This window comes from Argopecten irradians, chromosome 5 (assembly GCF_041381155.1).
Source record: "Argopecten irradians isolate NY chromosome 5, Ai_NY, whole genome shotgun sequence".
NCBI lineage: Eukaryota > Metazoa > Mollusca > Bivalvia > Pectinida > Pectinidae > Argopecten > Argopecten irradians.
Window position 1 is genome coordinate 1,065,520 of NC_091138.1, and position 22,534 is coordinate 1,088,053.

Consider the following 22,534-nt stretch of genomic DNA (forward strand, 5'->3'; position numbering starts at 1 on the left):
AAACACTGCTTACAGAAAACATAACATCATGCATATTTCCTTTTTTTTAATGCTTGAGATTTAGATAAAATGTGTTAATCAACATTAAATTTATATGTGCTGTCACTGGGCGAAGCTTTTGACATGCTATATTTTTCTTCTGTAATCTATTGACAACCATCAGGTTTAATGAATTAAGCTGTGAAAATAATGCGAATGGACAGACAGAAATATATATAAATTGTAAACATGATGTCTTATAAAAGTTAGCAACAACACAGGAAGTATACACATTCTTGTTTTTTAGCCTACCATCATCAGATATTGTTGTGCATATTGCATTTTTGGACTGATCGGTGAACAAGATGGCCGACAGGCCGCTATCTTGGATTTTGATGGTTGAAATTTGTTACTGCTATTTCTCAAATAGTACTGAAGCAATCTGTCTCAAATTGTATATGTAGGTTCTCCTAGGTCCCTAGTTGTGCATATTGCATGTTGGGACCGATTGGCAGGATGCCATCTTGGATTTTGACATTTGAAGTTTTGTTACTGCTATTTCTCAGAAAGTACTGAAGGGATCTGTCTCAAATTTCATGGGCAGGTTCCCCTAGGACCGTAGTTGTGCATATTGCATTTTGGGACTAATCGCTGAACAAAATGGCCGCCATCTTGGATTTTGATGAAGTTTTTACTGTGATATATCTCAGAAAGTAATGAAAGGAACTGTATCAAATTTTATATGTAGTTTGATGTAAAAGTTTGAAAAGCAGGGAAAAGATCCCTCTTTCCATAGACAGACGTAGATCATTGGGCTCCAAGATCCGTCTGGGATCTCTGATTATGCGATATGTCATGATCAGTTAAGATAGAATTATATACGAGAAGAAATCACTTTACTGTTACTACATGTAAGAACAATTTGGCTTCATGATATGACCATATTTACTCATTTCACTGCAATTTAGATGTAAATATAATGATTTATGGTAGTACTGCCAAAAGTCATTTTCAGCTCTTATTTGTACTTGTAGAATTAAAACATATGCATTGAATGTATTGTAATTATCCAAATGATGGTTACTTTGGGGTGAAAAAAGCTTTTCTTGATTTGTGAGTATGAAAAATACAGCACATATAATTTAACAATAAACAATGACAATATAGCTCGTTGGTGGAACAGACTGTGTTGATGTTGTAGTCACAAATAGTTTCTCTTTGTCACGTTTTGTGTTTCGTTTTTGTTTTCTTGTTTTTATTTCCTGATTTTTAACTTCTCCATTTTTCGAGTGTCTACTAATCAGTCCAATCATTTGTTTTCTGTAGTAGGCTGTTTTTCCTTTTTATAGAGTTTTGTTGTATACGTTTTTCTTGTTACTTTTTATTTTGATTTTATTCAGTTTTTCTTTTTTTCTACTTTTTTCTTCAGAGAATTTCTATCAACCGTCGGTAAGATTACTTGGCACAAAGGATCTAAGTATGATCAATGTTGGAAACCATTGTTTAAAGATCTGTATACAACAGTCTGAGTGAGCCTGCAGCGATTATGACAATGTCTTAATGAACAATTTAAGTTGTTTGGTCTAAAGTGCTTGAATGGTAAATACAGATATAGATATATCCAGTTGATTATGATTGTGTGATTCCAAACCTGGTGGAGCTAGCCTGATCTTGTTATCTCATAAAGTTACAAGTAACAGATTAGTAAGTTCTGACAATCATGTCTCACCGAGGCGACAGGCATATGGATGATGACATATCGGCATTACGTCCCTGTTTCTGAGTATGTTAGGACAGCTGGTCATTAATGGTTGTGATAATGGTCCCTGTCTCAGTAATATATAATTGTTGTATTTATTTGTTTACATCTTAGAAATCTCTTACTGCATAACATTATACATGTATCCTCTTCTTTATTTGTTGAAATATATATTAATAGGACTGTTGCTTAGTTTTTCGTGCACATATTATATTGTTCAGCCAACAATCACCATGTGTAATCATTTCTATTACAAGCATGTTTTTTTTATGATTCATATTATACCAATCAAAAAAAGATTTTTTTTCAAAACACTCCTTTAATTATTAAACTGTATTTACCCACCATATTAGTAATTTTTGATATGTATAAAAACACTTTTCATTGATCATTTACTCATCAAATAAGCAATACATTTCAAGATGATTTGATTCAGCAGTTAGAATACGATAGCAATAGCTCCTAGCATACTGGTCCAATGATAATGATGATATTGTGTCTCTCTTGTCACTAAATCTGACAATGATCTTGTAGGAGCCTGGTGGTTTTGTGGCTTTTCATTGGGCGTAAGTGATGGCATGGGTGCATGGTTACATTGTTCTGACATATTACCACTAGGGGCCAGATAGTTAATGTGTTCTGGCATATTTGATTTATCACCAGGGGCCAAGTGGTCAATGTGTTCTGGCATATTATCACTAGGGGCAGAGTTGTTAATGTGTTTTGGCATATTATCACTAGCCCTTCAATTTATGTTTACTGATCAATAAAGATATACACTGTATTCATACTGATCAATGAAGATATACACTGTATTCATACTGATCAATGAAGATATACACTGTATTCACACTGATCAATGAAGACATACACTGTATTCATACTGATCAATAAGGACATACACTGTATTCATACTGATCAATAGATATCACTGTATTCATACTGATCAATGAAGTTATACAATGTATTCATACTGATCAATAAAGATATACACTGTATTCATACTGATCAATAAAGACATACACTGTATTCATACTGATCAATAAAGACATACACTGTATTCATGCATATTAATGAAGATATACACTGTATTAATACATTAGAGGATTGTAATTTGTCCTCTAAAACATTTAACAGTTCATTGTTCATTGTCTATTTTAATTGTTCGTAAATATTTGAGCATCAACAATATATTTTTTTCTTAAATTATTTTATGGAAGTTTTGTCACAAATATACCTGATTTCTGTGTAATCATTTCTGTATGAATAGTGTTAATGAAGTTATATTGTACATTCCAAGTAGAATTAAGTTATTTATATTGCTAAACAATATTGTTGTATCCCATATATAATCAATGCAAAATATCCATGTGCTCATGTTTTTTTTCTTTTTGTTATTGTTAGTAAATATATACCATTATGTATAGTACTTGTAAGCTATAATTATAGCCCATCTGATAACAGTAAAACATGGTTATAACGGGCCCCTGGGGACCAGCGAAATAACTTTGTTATAAACATTGTGCATTATACAGATAATGGAGATATATCATGGGAACCTTAACAGTGGATGAAAATCACCATGTTATGGCCATGAATTTGTTGTGTGTTCGTTATAAACATGTTTTACTGCATTTTTTCAAATTCATAATAAAACTTTGTCCTCATGAGAAGATTTCATTTTCTACTTGAAAAGCAGTTCTTAGATTACTTATAATGTAACACAATCTCAGTTGAAAAAGTGTTGGTTTTTTTACAAAGCATTACAATGTACATACATAAGGTAGTTATATCCTATACCTGATGTTATGTCTGTGCCTGAAAATTAACTTCATTATAGTTATAAGCTTAAAGCCAATGCCAGTCTGTGTGTTAAATGATTAGAACTACATTTGGTTCTGTCAGTTGTCTCCAGCAAAGTATGGGAACACTTGAGCTAATTCTGAAATATTGATGATGAAGTTTATAGTGTAAAGTAAGGTGAATAACGGTTCCTCATTTGTAACAATATGATTTCACATTCCTGATAATTACTTATATATATGCTGAAGAACAGCATTTTCTTTTGTATTTATATCCAAGAGATTTGCATGTTACTATTTGTTTGTAATTTAGCACACTGCATGGATAAGTGGATCTTCACAAGTTTTATTGGTGAACATTTTGAGAAAACAGTGCATGGTTAAATATTTTTGCAGTTTTGTTGTTAATGTTGTGTTGAATGCAGTAAAATGTGAAAGTTTCACTTTTTAGGTCATTTAACCATAGGTAATGGTGACCTATTGCGATAGTCTTTTGTCCGTCGTTGTGCGTCATCCGTCTAGCGTTTTGCGACGTTACATTTCCTTGTGAAAGCAATAACTTATGGAAATATGCACTCAGCTTCATGAAACTTTGTATTTAGACTAAGATTGGAAAGATCTCGGACAAATTTGAAAATTGGCCTGATTCGACTGTAATTGAAGGAATTATTGCCCTTTGCACTAATAATTATGATTGGACCTTGTGAACACGATAACTTGAGTAAATATGCACTTAGCTTAATCTAAACTTTGTATGTAGACTAAAATTGGAAAGATATCCGATGAGTTCGAAAATCAGCTTGATCCTACTCTAACTTAATTACGGAGTTATTGCCCTCTGCAATAATGATTATTGAACCATTTCGAACAATGATAAAAACTTTGTATATAGACCTATTAAGTCTATGTATCAAATATCAGGTGACCGTTAAGGCCCATGGGCCTCTTGTTCTATCTAATTTTGCCAAAAACCCCTACCAGAATCTATATATGTAATTGCATTTTTTTGGTCTGATCTGAAATATTTACATATAATGTATATTGAAATGATATTAATGGCTAACCATGATGACTCTGATGACTATGTAGGTCTGTTGTCATGAGTGTCAAATATTCCAAGTTATCACTTAATCTTTTTGATATGTTTTATTTTTTATGATTTTGTCTTTTTTGTGAAAGCTATTGAAATAATTCTGATGCTTTAATCAAGTTTCGAAAATCTCTGTTAATTGACGCCAAACTAAACAGTTTTGACAGATAATCATTCTATTTTGAAAGATGAGTACCTAGCTATCTTTGACAGTGTACTGGTACATTGAGAGTATGAGTTTTTCTTTGTGCTCCATATGTATGTTTATATCATACATTGGTTATATACATGTATGGAGTGTGTAACACAACCTGTGTATGTCATGTCTACATACCTGGGTGTAGAATTTTACCTGTGTTGGTTATAGCAGTCTCAAAATTCCTAAGTCAACTCTGTTAAGATTCATACTCATTTGTTAATGTGTCATGGTTGTGGTAGTAATTTCTTTGTTTTTATAAGCAATAATGCTATGCGAATTATTTTTACATAACGAAAAAAAACCCAACAACATCCTAAGAAATACTTATTTAAACTGTATAATTGTGATCTGTGGTATATAACGGGTGTAACGAGTGTGTGAAGTATACAAGTCCATGTATTGTCCAATATTAACCAGGGTTAATAATAAATTGATTGTTGAATTATAAAACACAAATTTGTTGGTGTTTTTTTTTAGCCCACCATCATCAGATGGTGGGCTATTCAAATCGCCCTGCGTCCGTGGTCCGTCGTCCGTCCGTAAACAATGCTTGTTATCATTATTTCTTAAAAACTGCTGCAGGGATTTTGTTCAAACTTCACATGGAGAGTCCCCTTAATCCATATTTGTGCCATACAGATTTTGAGGATGATTGGAAAAACAAGATGGCGTTTGATTTTGGCAGTTGAAGTTTGTTATCAATATTTCTTGAGAACTACTGAAGGAATTTTGTTCAAACTTCACATGGAGGTTACCCTTGGTCCCTATTTGTGCCATACAGATTTTGAGGCTGATAGGAAATACAAGATGGCCGCCAGGCGGCCATGTTGGATTATGATAGTTGAAGTTTGTTATCGATATTTCTTGAGAACGAACTACTGAAGGGATTTTGTTCAAACTTCACATGGAGGTTACCCCTGGTCCCTAGTTGTGCCATACAGATTTTGAGGCTGATAGGAAAAACAAGATGGCCGCCAGGCGGCCATCTTGGATTTCGATAGTTAAGGTTTGATATCCCCATTTCTCAAAAAGTGCTGAAGGGATCTTTCTCAAATTTAATATGTAGGTTCCCCTTGGGCCCTTGTTGTGCATAATGCATTTTTGGACCAATCGGTGAACAAGATGGCCGCCAGGCCGACATCTTGGATTTTGATAGTTAAAGTTTGTTATGGCTATTTCTCAGATAGTACTGAAGGGATCTGTCTCAAATTTCATATGTAGGTTCCCCTAGGGACCTAGTTGTGCATATTGCATTTTGGGACCGATCGGTTAACAGGATGGCCGCCAGGCAGCTATCTTGGATTTTGTTATTCAAAGTTTGTTATCGCTATTTTTTAGAAAGTACTGAAGGGATTTGTCTCAAAATTCATATGTAGGTTCCCCTAGGGCCCTAGTTGTGCATATTGTGATTTGGGACCGATCGGTCAAAAAAATTACTGCCAGGCAGCCATCTTGGATTTTTATATTCAAAGTTTGTTATCGCTATTTCTCAGAAAGTATGGAATGGATCTTTCTCAAATTTCACATGTAGGTTCCCCTAGGGCCCTAGTTGTGCATATTGTGATTTGGGACCGATTGATCAACAAGATGGCCGCCAAGGAGTCATCTTGGATTTTGATAGTTGAAGTTTGTTACTGCTATTTCTCAAAAGGTACTGAAGCGATCTGTCTCAAATTTTATATTTAGTATGTTTAAAAAAGTTTAAAAAGTAGAGAAAAGATCCATCTTTCCTTTGTCAGATATAGATCATTCTTTGGTGGGCGCCAAGATCCCTCTGGGATCTCTTGTTCTCTTTTATCAACTATTGCTATATAGTTAGAGAATTTTATGTTTCATTAGGGCTTTCAAAATTGAAATTATTAGCCTGCTAACGGAGAGTGTCAAACTAACCAAGTTTGCATAGAGGAAGTGTCAAAACTTGACCTGTCTGCAAAGATGAAGTGTCAAACCTTGATCAGTCTGCAAAGAGAAAGTGTCAAAACTTGATCAATCTGCAAAATGGAAGTGTCAAAACTTGACCTGTCTGCAAAGAGGAAGTGTCAAACCTTGATCAGTCTGCAAAGCGGAAGTGTCAAAACTTGATCAGTCTGCAAAGAGGTAGTGTCAAGTCAAAACTTGATCAGTCTGCAAAGAGGAAGTATGAAAACTAAAGGAAGTGTCAAAAACTTAATCATTTAGGAAACTTGGCCGCACCATAAAACTTTCCTCAGGCAGATCTTTTACTCAAGTCTATGTAAAATTATAGACATAGAACAAATATCAGAATAGTTTTATGGTGGTTGGCGCAGATAGTGTAAAACTTTATCATGAAGCAAAAGGAAAGTGTTAAAAACTTGATCATTGAGCAAGCAGAAACGGTCAAACATGATTATGTAGCAAACAGAAAATATCAAAACATTTTTCATTTAGCAAAAGGAAGGTGTCAAAATGTGATCATATAGCAAAGAGATAGTGTCACACTTTATCATTTAGCAAACAGATAGTGTCACACATCATCATTTGGCAAACAGATAGTGTCACACTTCATCATTTGGCAAACACAAAAGTATAAAAAAAATTATCCTTTAGAAAGCAGAAAGTGTTGAACTTGATCATTTAGCATACAGAAAGCATCACACTTTATAAAATAGCAAACAAAAGTATCAAGTGTCAAAAACATGATCAGTTAAATAGTAGGAAGTGTCAAACGAGATCAAATACCAAATAGAAAGTGTCAAAACTTGATCATTTAGCAAATAGAAAGTGTCAAACGTGATTATTTAACAAATAGAAAGTGTCAGAATTTGATCATTTAGCAAATACAAAGTGTCAAATGTGATTATTTAACAAATATAAAGTGTCAAAACTTGATCACACGTATCAAACTTGATCATTTAGTATACAGAATGTGTCACACTTTATCATTTAGTGACAAAAGTGTCAAAACCCTGATCATTTAGCAAACAGAAAGTGTCAAACTCGATCATTTAGCAAACAGAAAGTGTCAGAACTTTGATCATTTAGCAAACATAAAGTATAAAACTTGATCATTTGGCATACAGATAGTGTCAAACTTGATTATTCAACAAATCAAAAGTGTCAAAACTTTATCATTTAGCAAACAGAAAGGATCAAACTTGATCATTTAGCAAAAGGAAAGCGTTAAAATGTGATCATTTTGTAAACAGAAGGTATCAAAACTTGATGATTTAGCTAAAAAAAGTGTAAACAGAAGGTGTCAAAACTTGATAATTTAGCTAAAAAAAAGTGTAAACAGAAGGTGTCAAAACTTGATAATTTAGCTAAAAAATGTCAAAACTTGATTGTTTTGCAAATAGAAAGTGTCAATACTTGATCATTTAGCGAAACAAAACTGTCAAAACTTTATCATTTAGCAAACATAATGTGTCACACTTGGTCATTTAGCTAACAAAAGTGCCCAAACTTGATTATTTTGCAAACAGAAAGCAGAGAGTGTCAAACTCGATCATATAGCAAAGAGAAAGTATCAAACTTGATCATTTTGCAAACAAGTGTCAAAAACATGATCAGTTAAATAGTAGGAAGTGTCAAACTAGATCAAATACCAAATAGAAAGTGTCGAAACTTGAGCATTTAGCAAATAGAAAGTGTCAAACGTGATTATTTAACAAATAGAAAGTGTCACAACTTGATCATTTAGCAAATAGAAAGTGTCAAGCGTGATTGTTTAACAAATATAAAGTGTCAAAACTTGATCACACGTATCAATCTTGATCATTTAGCAAACAGAATGTGCCATACTTTATCATTTAGGTAATAATAGTGTCAAAACCCTGATCATTTAGAAAGCAGAAAGTATCAAACTTGATCATTTAGCAAACAGAAAGAATAAAACGTGATTATCAAACAAATCAAAAGTGTCAAAATATGATCATTTTGCAAACAGAAAGTGTCAAACTGGATCATTTGGCATACAGAAAGTGTCAAACGTGATTATTTAAAAATAGAAAGTGTCAAAACGTGATAATTTAACAAATAAAAGGTGTCAAAACGTGATAATTTTGCCAATCTAATTAAAATTCGATGTTCATTATCTACTCCGTATACTCCGTATACTCCTATAGGGATGTGGTTAGATGTTCATACGGAGTATACGGAGTAGATAATGAACATCGAATTTTAATTAGATTGTGTTCAGTCGTGATGTTAAGCACGTGCATACGGTAAAAGATTAGGATTGGTCAGTAGAACAATTTGGGAGTTAATTATATTAATATGTGATCTCTTGTTGTTCAGACAGAACCTAAAATGCTTTGATGTTTGCCTCTTTTTTCAAACTAATTTCTGACAAAAAGAGGGGAAAATGTATCAGATAGTTTTTGATATAACGTAGCTGTCATAGCGTTGCCGACCATGGTTAGGACGTACAATTATCACCCAGCATTCGTTTGGAATGTGCAGAGTTAACTCCCTTATACTTCCTGTTTCCGGTACTTTGACTTCGTCAGCTAGCGGGTAAATATGCATATTTTTGCTCATTAACTTATTGTTTCAATTTCCGAAAGTGAATGAGGATGTACGTTATTATTACAGATTGTTAAACCTTACAACTATTCGTTGAAATCAGCTCACATCCTGAGTTTGTGAAGTATAAAATGCACAAGCATGTCTGTACTTTGTCAGAAACTTAGGCCGTTTTCGATTATACGGTTTGACTGGTTGGAGCTAGTTGTTCGTTTATTAATTAAAGACGGACCTGTTGATTTTATATTGTTTTCAGACGAGCCTTGAAAAAGCCCTCGCAGGCCTGTATAAAAAACTGCAGGTCCGCTAAGATTTATACTTATATTTATACGAGTCATACTAAAGACCTGAATGGACCTGAACGGGACCTTAAGGAGGACCTGAACGGGGTTTTAGAGTATTAAATGCATATTTAAATGCAATATCTCTTTATTTTATGCTAGAATATATATTAATACACATCTTGATGACTTTTTTGTGAAATTTTTTTTTTGAAGACTTAATTATAAAGCTCGACAAAAAGGTCGCTTACCGTACCGATAATATGGCGGACCTGAACGGGACCTGAAGGAGGACCTGAACGGGGTTTTAGAGTATTGAATCAATATATATAAGTAACATCTCTTTGTTTTCCGTTTGAATATATATAAATACACATATGGTTGTAATTTTTTTTTGAAATATTATATATTTATTTAAACATAGCTCGCCAATAAGGTCGCTTACCGTAGCAATAACATGGCGGACCTGAGCGGGACCTGATACTGATAGGACTATTATAAGTTACCTGTGTTAGTCTTAGTAGTACATATGTATATGTAATTTCAACAAGAAATATGTAGAGCTCTTGGCCATATATGACTCAACGACGGGGACGTGGTTCTACACTGAGTCCATATAATTTTATTTACACAATAGATCTTGGAGACTGAATTAAGACAAACAATTTTTCTTACTTTTATTTTTCATACACCTGCAATTGTTTTCACTAGTAATGAATTGATAATAATTATTACATCTACATTAAGCCTACTTAACACAATAAAAATAAAGTCCAATGGTAATCAAATACCTTATTTCTAAAAATTAATTACAAAAACAGCAATTTACTAAATACTTACCATGCATATTGTTATGAAAATATTGTACAGCTATACCAAGAAGCACTAAGAATAAATGCAAGAAAAATGTTTAACATCCGAGTATCTATACGCAACAAGGCGAACTGCAGATGGAAACATTTATTATCTAAAAAGCACTAAGACTAATTACATATATATTTTTTACATGAAAATGTGTACTATGAAATAAAATGTTAAACATCTGAGTATCTATACGCAACAAGGCGAACTGCAGATGGAAACATTTATAAGTTAAAAAGCAATAAGACTAATTACATATTTGTTTGACATGAAAATGTGTACTATGAAAATAAAATGTTTAACATCCGAGTATCTATACGCAACAAGGTGAACTGCAGATGGAAACATTAGTAGTTAGAAAGCACTATAAATTAAATGTATATTTGTCATCAAAATGTGTAGTCTGCAAAAATTAGAAAAAATATCCTGGAAGTTTGTACTGAATGGTGAACCTACTAATATCAACTAACAGTGTTTATCACAAAACCAAGTGTCTCCTGCAGATAATTTTACACAGTTTTTGTGTTTCCAAACATTACAGACTTTTTTGCCTTTAATCCATTCACATCCAACCATATCTTCCCAGCAATCTGGTTTTCCACAAGAACAATTAAATTCTATTTTAACAGATTTAATTTTGGAACTACCACAAGTCTTACTTTGAGTTTTTGTAAATGGTGAAAATGATTTTTTTTCTAAACAGCTAACCAAATGAGGTCGAAGATACTGGGGACAGAACTCTATTTTCTTAGACCCTGTGAATGTATTAAAACAAAATTCTACCAAAAATGCTATAGCAAATAGACCACAATCAAAGCTGTTAGTTTGTTGTTGAACTTCTGGGATTTTAACTGATAAGTTTTGACCTGGTTTACCATATATGGATGACAATTGGATTTGAAGTGAATCTGAAAGTGGGACAGAGTTTTGTAAACTGTCAAGAACAAAAATTGAATTTTCTGATGATTGAACTGATGTTACCCAATGATCTTTACCGTTATGATGTATCTGACCAGAAGGAAAAGAAGTTGACTTAAACAAAGAAGTATTTTTCCATGATCCATCATCATGCTTTGTTGGAGCTAGCAATGTCTCTTGGAATCCTTTTATGTTAGGAAACTGTTTGGAAAGAATTGAACTGACACTTGTCATGATATCTGAACATAACCAACCATTATTTTCTATCTTAGATTTATGCATTGTTTTCAAATTCCCTGTCCATGATTTCCTACTCTTTGAATTACCATACTGTCTCTTTTTTACTGGTAAATAATTATTGTTATTTGAATAATCTGGTGTAATGGTTTTGACATTGTCAATTTCACTAAATTGTAATTTTTTCTTAGATTTTGGAGCTACTGGTGTACTTACATTACATTGAACTGGTGTACTTACATTACATTGAACTGGTGTACTTACATTACAGTGAACAGGGATGATCTCTTGATCAACATCAAGAACTCTAGGGCGTTTTCTACCTGACTTTTTATCTGATTTCTTATGAGAATTTTTTCTAAGTTGTTTCAAACTAATAACATGTTTTTTATCCTTACTTGGTCCAAACTATTATAAATTGTACTCCATTTCAAATTTTATTCACTGTTTCCTTTTTCCTTGGAATACTACACATTATACTAAGATCGTGGCTAAGCTTGCAGTCTTTGTTGGTAGCAGCTATGTCACTCGCCTTGAACGATATTGTCATGGTGACCTTAAGGTAATATATGTAACATATCTGGATATATGTAGAGTACAAGTTGTATTTTTAATCAATTTAATTAAGTTACATGTAGATCAATATTTCCAATGTTGTTTTAAATTCAGTTATATGTAGATCAATATCTGCAATATTTTTTTTATCAATTTTGATTCAGTTATCGATATTTTACATGGTATGTTTTTTGTAATATTAGTTTAAAATGTCTTTAATTCTTTATGTTTTATGATTTTTTCAATTTTAATTCAGTTATCAATATTTTACATGGTATATTTTGGTAATATTTGTTTAAAATGTGTTTAATTCTTTATGTAGGTCCCTGGTACTGTTCGATTCTTTGGCAAGGGTGGTATGTGTTTGGATTCGATTCCAAGTCATCTTCTACAAGATCTCATAGAGTACAGACCCGACATTGTTGTAGTTCATCTTGGAGGTAACGACATTTCTGCTACTTCATCCCCCAACGAGATCTTTCAGCGACTCCAGACACTTCAGACAGACCTACTTCGAGCCGGCATACAGAAGATTTACTTCGCAGAGATTCTCCGACGTGGAAACTTCACCAAGTCCCCAGGCCTGACACAGACATCTTTCAACAAGCAACGGAACAAGATCAACCGATTGACACAGACGAAGCTCAACTTCATCAGGATCCATGTTAAGTTCCCCGACCACTTCCTCCACGACCTTGTACATCTTAACGACACCGGACTCCAGACACAGTTCCTTTCAGTGCGTAGGCCAATGTTTTTGTGATGTATGTGTACATATTGACATTTTACTTCTGTAATGTACTTTACTCCTTTTTGAACATTATCTGTAAATACTGTGCAAAATGTTTTGATGAAGATCTGACATTAGATATGTGAATGTGAAATGTACCATGTAAAATAATTGTGTATTGATAAATAATAAATAAATGATGTATTTTATATGTATGTATTTATGCATGTATTATGTGAACTGATGTGTATGTAAATAATGTTTATATATTCTAATAAATAAATGATTTAATTCACTCTGTGTCCTATCATATTTTATTTTTTATTTTTTTGACTATGTAAATCAATATTAGGTTAGCATTACTTGCTATTAGCTAACAAGAGTCAATCACCTTTACATTGATATATCTGTATACATGTATGTGTATATACATATATTAATTCAGTTTGATATCCTTACTAAAAAAATGAGAAATTACTGAAAACTTCACTCATGTCCATTCAGTTCATGTTGTCTTCAGGTCCACCATATCGGCATTAACTGTACAGTAAGCGACCCTTTTCTACAAGCTTTGAAATTAAGTGTTCATATTTTTTTTACACATAAATAGCATTAATATAGTTTATTAGTGACTAATGTTGGAGAAAACAAAGATATATTGCTTCCATACACGAATTAATACTCTAAAACCCCGTTCAGGTCCTCCTTCAGGTCCCGTTCAGGTCCGCCATATTATCGGTACGGTAAGCGACCTTTTTGTCGAGCTTTATAATTAAGTCTTCAAAAAAATTTTTTTCACAAAAAAAGTCATCAAGATGTGTATTAATATATATTCTAGCATAAAATAAAGAGATATTGCATTTAAATATGCATTTAATACTCTAAAACCCCGTTCAGGTCCTCCTTCAGGTCCCATTTAAATATTCAGGTCTTTAGTATTATTATTTACGCATGGTAAACAGACGTAAAACGTAAACGCATGTAAAACGGACGTTTCAGAATATGTGTTATACATGCGTTTCATACTTTTACAAAATCCACCTTTTTTATTTTTTTATGTATATTTACATGATCTTTTAAGTTGCACCATATATTTGTCATTTTGAAAATTAAAGTTCAATTCCATTTTATTTGTATTTTCGGCTCCTGTCCAACGACTGATATTTTTTCATACATAGTATGTTGTATTTACAAACGAGTGACTTCATATTGATAACTTTCATACTCTTGGGATGAATTTATTTTTCCTACATCAATTTGTCCTTAACGTCACTTCATCACAAAAGTCGTGCCCAATGTTCAATTGTTTTACAATTCTGGCTCAGTGATAATAATGTTAAATATCCATCGATTGGGAAAAAGGAAAAATCTATCAAGTGGAGCGGTCAGCAAAACCACAGGGATCTGAGAATTAGTTAACTGTTAACGTTAGAATCTGACATGTAATAGCACAGGCGTCTGCTTCGGTACCTCTGGAGTATCGAGGATGATCAAACAGCAGTTGTAGACCTACTACATTGTACATTATGAAGCGCTGGTCAGCTGATATTGATTGATCATATGTATTCAGAGCATTAGTCTTCAAAACTGTTAAAAATAAGATTTAAAAAGACGGAATCCACATTAGCGATTTTGCTTCTGTTCACAATCAGTAGATGTACATAAAATTGTAGACCTACATGTATCATCATACGATATTGAAGCTGCATTATTCTATCATGAGGCTAGTATGAGGTTCACTATAAGTTGGTAGAAGACATATATATATATATATCTAACACGAAACCAATATATATATATATCTAACACGAAACCAAAACAAAGAGGCTATTAAACATGTATTTGCATATGGGAATAACATTTTTGAAAAAAAGCACTGCAGGTGTTCAATAACATTGATAAAACTAATGTGTTGCATTTTATTAGTAGGGTTAAAAATATTTTAACAGACGTCCGTTATACATGTGATGGAAAACAAACGTACGTAAAACATATGTTAAACATACGTTTAACGCATGTTTTGTTCAAACGTACGTTTTACGCATGGTGGCCAAAACGTACGTAAAACGCATGTTTTAAACATACGTTTAAGGTTCATGTAATGGCTTTAAACAGTGATATTTTGCAAGCCTAAAACTCCTTACTGTGCTGCAATTGAACAGAACTAATTTCATTAATTGTTGGTATATACCCTGGCTAACTGTCAGTCTTACTGTTGATATGTAATTTGTGAAGCTGCGTGTAAAATACAGTAAAATATGAGAAAAATGTATATTTCTGGAGAAGATATAGAACTCGTGTGAATTGCATTGATGGAACCAAATAATCATGCCATCGTGTTCAGTTGAGAATATGCCAGGTACTCCAACAGTTTGTTTGGCAAAATCGGACCAGCAAATAGCGCAGGAGCCTAGTGTAGTAAATGCAAATGGCTGCTATAAATGGCGGATCGAAAATATCGCATATAAGAAGCCATCTCAATTGATACAAATGATTTTATAGACACCATAAGGTACTCTGAACATAACAAGAAGACTCTTCACGAAAAAAATAGTTCAAACAATCTGTTTGGGGCGAAAAATGCAAATTTCCGGAAAGAGCCTCAAAGTCCACATTTTAACTATTTTTTTCGTAAATATTCTTCTTGTCATGTTCAGAGTACCTTATAGTGTATATAAGAGCACTTGTATCAATTAAAATGTCTTCTTATATGCTATATTTGTGATCCGCCATTTAAAGCAGCCATTTGCATTTACAACAATAGGCTCCTGCGCTATTTGCTGGTCCGATTTTGCCAAACAAACTGTTGGAGTACCTGGTATAGTCACTACTGAACACGATAGCATGTTTATTTGGTGCCATCAATGCAATTCACACGAGTTCTATGTCTTCTCCAGAAATATACATTTTTCTCTTATTTTACTGAAATTTACAAGCAGCTTCACAAATTACTTATCAACAGTAAGACTGACAGTTAGCCAGGGTATATACCAACAATTAATGAAATTAGTTCTGTTCAATTGCAGCACAGTAATGCGTTTTAGGCTTGCAAAATATCACTGGTTAAAGCCATTACATGAACCTTAACGCATGTTTTATCTAACGTATGTAAAACATGCGTTGCACGTCTTTTTGCTGTGTAAGTGGTTCCAGTCAATAACTGTACGCACAAAGAAGGAATTCCTGTATTGCTCACAGTTGTGTGTCGGTACTGTGAGGGGTTTTGAATTTCTGGTGACAATTTTTCCAACAATATTTGTGGTGATGTGATTTTCGTAATACTTAGCTTTGATGTTTCTTTTGGGTCGTTGTTTTGTTATATTAAATACTCATCTGGGGGTATTGATGGAAGCATCCCCTCCACCACTTTATATAGGAAGGTCAGTCTCTGTTGTTCACGTCTGATCTGAAGTGATGGTAGTTTCAGATCCTCTAGCATTCTTGTAACGCATCCTTCCTCCCTGGTCTTGTAGTCGTTGGAAATGAATCTGGCTGCTAGTCTTTGTATTCTTTCAAGTTTGTCAATGTCTTTTTTGATATAAGGCTCCCAAATTATTGCACCATACTCAAGAATGGAGCGCACCAGTGAAATATATGCTATTTTTTTGCATGTATATATAGTTGGGCAGTGTTTCAGGTTCCGTTTTAGAAAGCCTAATGTGGAGCTAGCTTTTTTTGCTATTTTTGTTATATGAGTGGCCCATTTCAAATCGTCCGAATTGTTAACTGTAAGACCAAGATATGGATTGTTTTTTATTTGCTCCAGGATATGTCTGTTTAAGGTGTAGAATTTGTGACTTTTTCCTGTTATGTTCATGATGTAGCACTTTTTTGCATTAAATTTCATTCCCCAATTGTTTGCCCATTGTTCCAAATTGTGTAGGTCATCCTGTAATAATTGATGATCATGGTATTTATTGATTTCTCGGTATAGGAGACAGTCATCTGCAAAGAGTCGTACTTTTGAACTAACACAATCAGGTAGATCATTGATGTGACAGAGAAACAATAGCGGTCCGAGTACTGTTCCCTGGGGGACTCCTGAATCTACAGAGGCTTCTCGAGAGAATTCTCCTTCAAGGGCTACTCTCATCTGACGCTGTGTCAGGAAGGTTGAGAGCCACTTGTGTAGATTTCCTTTGATGCCGTATTGGTTCAGCTTGTGTAGGAGTTTTTGGTGTGGTACAGTGTCAAATGCTTTTGAAAAGTCAAGGATGGCTAGATCGACTTGTTTGTTTTTATCGTATGATTTCATGAGGTCGTCCATAGTGACGGCAAGTTGTGTTTCACAGGAAAATCCAGAACGAAATCCATGGTTGAGCGATGTTAAGATGTTGTGATGCTCTAGATGGTTAAGCATGTGTTTACAAATAATGTGCTCTAGCAGCTTGCATGGTACCGATGTTAATGACACTGGTCTATGATTTTTAAAAATGGCTGACATGTTTGCGCACAACCATTCCAGTATTTAGAGAGCTTTGAAATATTGCTGATAGTCTGGGTGAAATTTGTACAGCACATTCCTTAAGTATTCTATTTGGGATGTTGTGGGGTCCAGGTGCTTTTGCTGGATTCACATTGTGTAATAGCTTGGTAAGGCTGTCTGTTCTGATTGTTATATTTCCAATATGAAATTTTGCTGTTTTGGTTGTTGATGGCATGGTGTACATATGACTGGCAAGAACCCACTATCGAGAGTATTATCCCCCTATTGGAGTATGGATTTGTTTCTGAAAATTGCCTAAATAGCTCAAATCTCAACTTTTGTTATACTTTTCAAAAAATATATGATTCCTGTTGAGTGCCTTGACCAGGAATGGAACCTGGGTCTCAGATTTGAAAAAAACTACAGCTCTACCAACTGAGCCAAAGAAGCGCGCTCTGTCAGCTGTGTGACAGAGACCATACTGTTTAACTTTATTTAAAATTAACCACGCCCACCAGCTCCTTTTACAGTTATACTGTTGTTAAGAGTATAAATAAGAACAGACTGAAAACATACTTATATGACTTTATTTTGTTATAGATAATTACAAAACATCAACAGTAGTGGAAAGGATATCCAGCTTGTGATGGCTTCCAACTTTAGTGGGGCATTACAGCTGACAGACCTAAATGATTTCATCACACCTTCACAGGTAATATATATAACTCTCACTTGGTACACTACAGCTGACAGACCTAAATGATTTCATCACACCTTCACAGGTAATATATATAACTCTCACTTGATACACTACAGCAGACAGAGCTAAATGATTTCATCACACCTTCACAGGTAATATATATAACTCTCACTTGATACACTACAGCAGACAGACCTAAATGATTTCATCACACCTTCACAGGTAATATATATAACTCTCACTTGATACACTACAGCTGACAGACCTAAATGATTTCATCACACCTTCACAGGTAATATATATAACTCTCACTTGATACACACCAGCTGACAGACCTAAATGATTTCATCACACCTTCACAGGTAATATATATAACTCTCACGTGGTACACTACAGCTGACAGACCTAAATGATTTCATCACACCTTCACAGGTAATATATATAACTCTCACTTGATACACTACAGCTGACAGACCTAAATGATTTCATCACACCTTCACAGGTAATATATATAACTCTCACGTGGTACACTACAGCTGACAGAACTAAATGATTTCATCACACCTTCATCACACCTCTACAGGTAATATATATAAATCTCACGTGGTACACTACAGCTGACAGACCTAAATGATTTTCATAACACCATCACAGGTAATATATATAACTCTCACTTGATACACTACAGCAGACGGACCTAAATGATTTCATCACACCTTCACAGGTAATATATATAACTCTCACTTGATACACTACAGCAGACAGACCTAAATGATTTCATCACACCTTCACAGATAATATATATAACTCTCACTTGGTACACTACAGCAGACGGACCTAAATGATTTCATCACACCTTCACAGGTAATATATATAAATCTCACTTGATACACTACAGCAGACGGACCTAAATGATTTCATCACACCTTCACAGGTAATATATATAACTCTCACTTGGTACACTACAGCAGACGGACCTAAATGATTTCATCACACCTTCACAGGTAATATATATAACTCTCACTTGGTACACTACAGCAGACAGACCTAAATGATTTCATCACACCTTCACAGGTAATATATATAACTCTCACTTGGTACACTACAGCTGACAGACCTAAATGATTTCATCACACCTTCACAGGTAATATATATAACTCTCACTTGGTACACTACAGCAGACGGACCTAAATGATTTCATCACACCTTCACAGGTAATATATATAACTCTCACTTGGTACACTACAGCTGACAGACCTAAATGATTTCATCACACCTTCACAGGTAATATATATAACTCTCACTTGGTACACTACAGCAGACAGACCTAAATGATTTCATCACACCTTCACAGGTAATATATATAACTCTCACTTGGTACACTACAGCTGACAGACCTAAATGATTTCATCACACCTTCACAGGTAATATATATAACTCTCACTTGATACACTACAGCAGACAGACCTAAATGATTTCATCACACCTTCACAGGTAATATATATAACTCTCACTGGTACACACTACAGCAGACGGACCTAAATGATTTCATCACACCTTCACAGGTAATATATATAACTCTCACTTGGTACACTACAGCTGACAGACCTAAATAATTTCATCACACCTTCACAGGTAATATATATAACTCTCACTTGGTACACTACAGCAGACAGACCTAAATGATTTCATCACACCTTCACAGGTAATATATATAACTCTCACTTGGTACACAACAACTGACAGACCTAAATGATTTCATCACACCTTCACAGGTAATATATATATAACTCTCACTTGGTACACTACAGCAGACAGACCTAAATGATTTCATCACACCTTCACAGGTAATATATATAACTCTCACTTGGTACACAACAACTGACAGACCTAAATGATTTCATCACACCTTCACAGGTAATATATATAACTCTCACTTGGTACACTACAGCTGACAGACCTAAATGATTTCATCACACCTTCACAGGTAATATATATAACTCTCACTTGGTACACTACAGCAGACAGACCTAAATGATTTCATCACACCTTCACAGGTAATATATATAACTCTCACTTGATACACTACAGCAGACGGACCTAAATGATTTCATCACACCTTCACAGGTAATATATATAACTCTCACTTGGTACACTACAGCAGACAGACCTAAATGATTTCATCACACCTTCACAGGTAATATATATAACTCTCACTTGGTACACTACAGCTGACAGACCTAAATGATTTCATCACACCTTCACAGGTAATATATATAACTCTCACTTGATACACTACAGCAGACGGACCTAAATGATTTCATCACACCTTCACAGGTAATATATATAACTCTCACTTGGTACACTACAGCAGACAGACCTAAATGATTTCATCACACCTTCACAGGTAATATATATAACTCTCACTTGGTACACTACAGCAGACAGACCTAAATGATTTCATCACACCTTCACAGGTAATATATATAACTCTCACTTGGTACACTACAGCTGACAGACCTAAATAATTTCATCACACCTTCACAGGTAATATATATAACTCTCACTTGGTACACTACAGCTGACAGACCTAAATGATTTCATCACACCTTCACAGGTAATATATATAACTCTCACTTGGTACACAACAACTGACAGACCTAAATGATTTCATCACACCTTCACAGATAATATATATAACTCTCACTTGGTACACTACAGCTGACAGACCTAAATGATTTCATCACACCTTCACAGGTAATATATATAACTCTCACTTGGTACACACAACTGACAGACCTAAATGATTTCATCACACCTTCACAGGTAATATATATAACTCTCACTTGGTACACTACAGCTGACAGACCTAAATGATTTCATCACACCTTCACAGGTAATATATATAACTCTCACTTGGTACACTACAGCAGACAGACCTAAATGATTTCATCACACCTTCACAGGTAAATATATATAACTCTCACTTGATACACACAGCTGACAGACCTAAATGATTTCATCACACCTTCACAGGTAATATATATAACTCTCACTTGATACACTACAGCTGACAGACCTAAATGATTTCATCACACCTTCACAGGTAATATATATAACTCTCACGTGGTACACTACAGCTGACAGACCTAAATGATTTCATCACACCTTCACAGGTAATATATATAACTCTCACTTGGTACACTACAGCACGACAGACCTAAATGATTTCATCACACCTTCACAGGTAATATATATAACTCTCACGTGGTACACTACAGCTGACGGACCTAAATGATTTCATCACACCTTCACAGGTAATATATATAACTCTCACTTGATACACTACAGCTGACAGACCTAAATGATTTCATCACACCTTCACAGGTAATATATATAACTCTCACTTGGTACACTACAGCTGACAGACCTAAATGATTTCATCACACCTTCACAGGTAATATATATAACTCTCACTTGGTACACTACAGCTGACAGACCTAAATAATTTCATCACACCTTCACAGGTAATATATATAACTCTCACTTGGTACACTACAGCTGACAGACCTAAATGATTTCATCACACCTTCACAGGTAATATATATAACTCTCACTTGGTACACTACAGCTGACAGACCTAAATGATTTCATCACACCTTCACAGGTAATATATATAACTCTCACTTGGTACACTACAGCTGACAGACCTAAATGATTTCATCACACCTTCACAGGTAATATATATAACTCTCACATGATACACTACAGCAGACAGACCTAAATGATTTCATCACACCTTCACAGGTAATATATATAACTCTCACTTGGTACACTACAGCTGACAGACCTAAATGATTTCATCACACCTTCACAGGTAATATATATAACTCTCACTTGGTACACTACAGCTGACAGACCTAAATGATTTCATCACACCTTCACAGGTAATATATATAACTCTCACTTGGTACACTACAGCTGACAGACCTAAATGATTTCATCACACCTTCACAGGTAATATATATAACTCTCACACTTGGTACACTACAGCTGACGGACCTAAATGATTTCATCACACCTTCACAGGTAATATATATAACTCTCACTTGGTACACTACAGCTGACAGACCTAAATGATTTCATCACACCTTCACAGGTAATATATATAACTCTCACTTGGTACACTACAGCAGGACAGACCTAAATGATTTCATCACACCTTCACAGGTAATATATATAACTCTCACTTGTACACTACAGCTGACAGACCTAAATGATTTCATCACACCTTCACAGGTAATATATATAACTCTCACTTGGTACACTACAGCAGACGACCTAAATGATTTCATCACACCTTCACAGGTAATATATATAACTCTCACTTGTACACTACAGCAGACAGACCTAAATGATTTCATCACACCTTCACAGGTAATATATATAACTCTCATACACTACAGCAGACAGACCTAAATGATTTCATCACACCTTCACAGTAATATATAT

At 34.3% G+C, this 22,534-nt stretch overlaps 2 protein-coding genes across 3 annotated transcripts in view; both read left to right on the plus strand.

The window, feature by feature from the left end:
- Positions 1 to 13,064, plus strand: part of LOC138322609 (uncharacterized) — a 34,788-nt gene extending 21,724 nt beyond the window's left edge. Inside the window, exon 5 of one of the 2 annotated variants that reach the window (XM_069266584.1) lies at positions 12,489 to 13,064. In XM_069266584.1, coding sequence (XP_069122685.1) covers positions 12,489 to 12,929 — 441 coding nt within the window. In that variant the 3' untranslated portion in view covers positions 12,930 to 13,064. Of the gene's footprint in view, positions 1 to 1,408; positions 5,286 to 12,488 lie in introns of those variants that run through there. The other variant, XM_069266585.1, reaches the window with a different exon arrangement.
- The window catches only part of LOC138322612 (cytosolic iron-sulfur assembly component 3-like), a 31,281-nt gene continuing 17,977 nt past the window's right edge, over positions 9,231 to 22,534 (plus strand). Inside the window, exons 1-2 of the mRNA XM_069266587.1 lie at positions 9,231 to 9,305; positions 17,923 to 18,034. Of these exons, the coding sequence (XP_069122688.1) occupies positions 17,969 to 18,034 (66 nt within the window). The 5' untranslated portion in view covers positions 9,231 to 9,305; positions 17,923 to 17,968. The remainder of the gene's footprint in view (positions 9,306 to 17,922; positions 18,035 to 22,534) is intronic.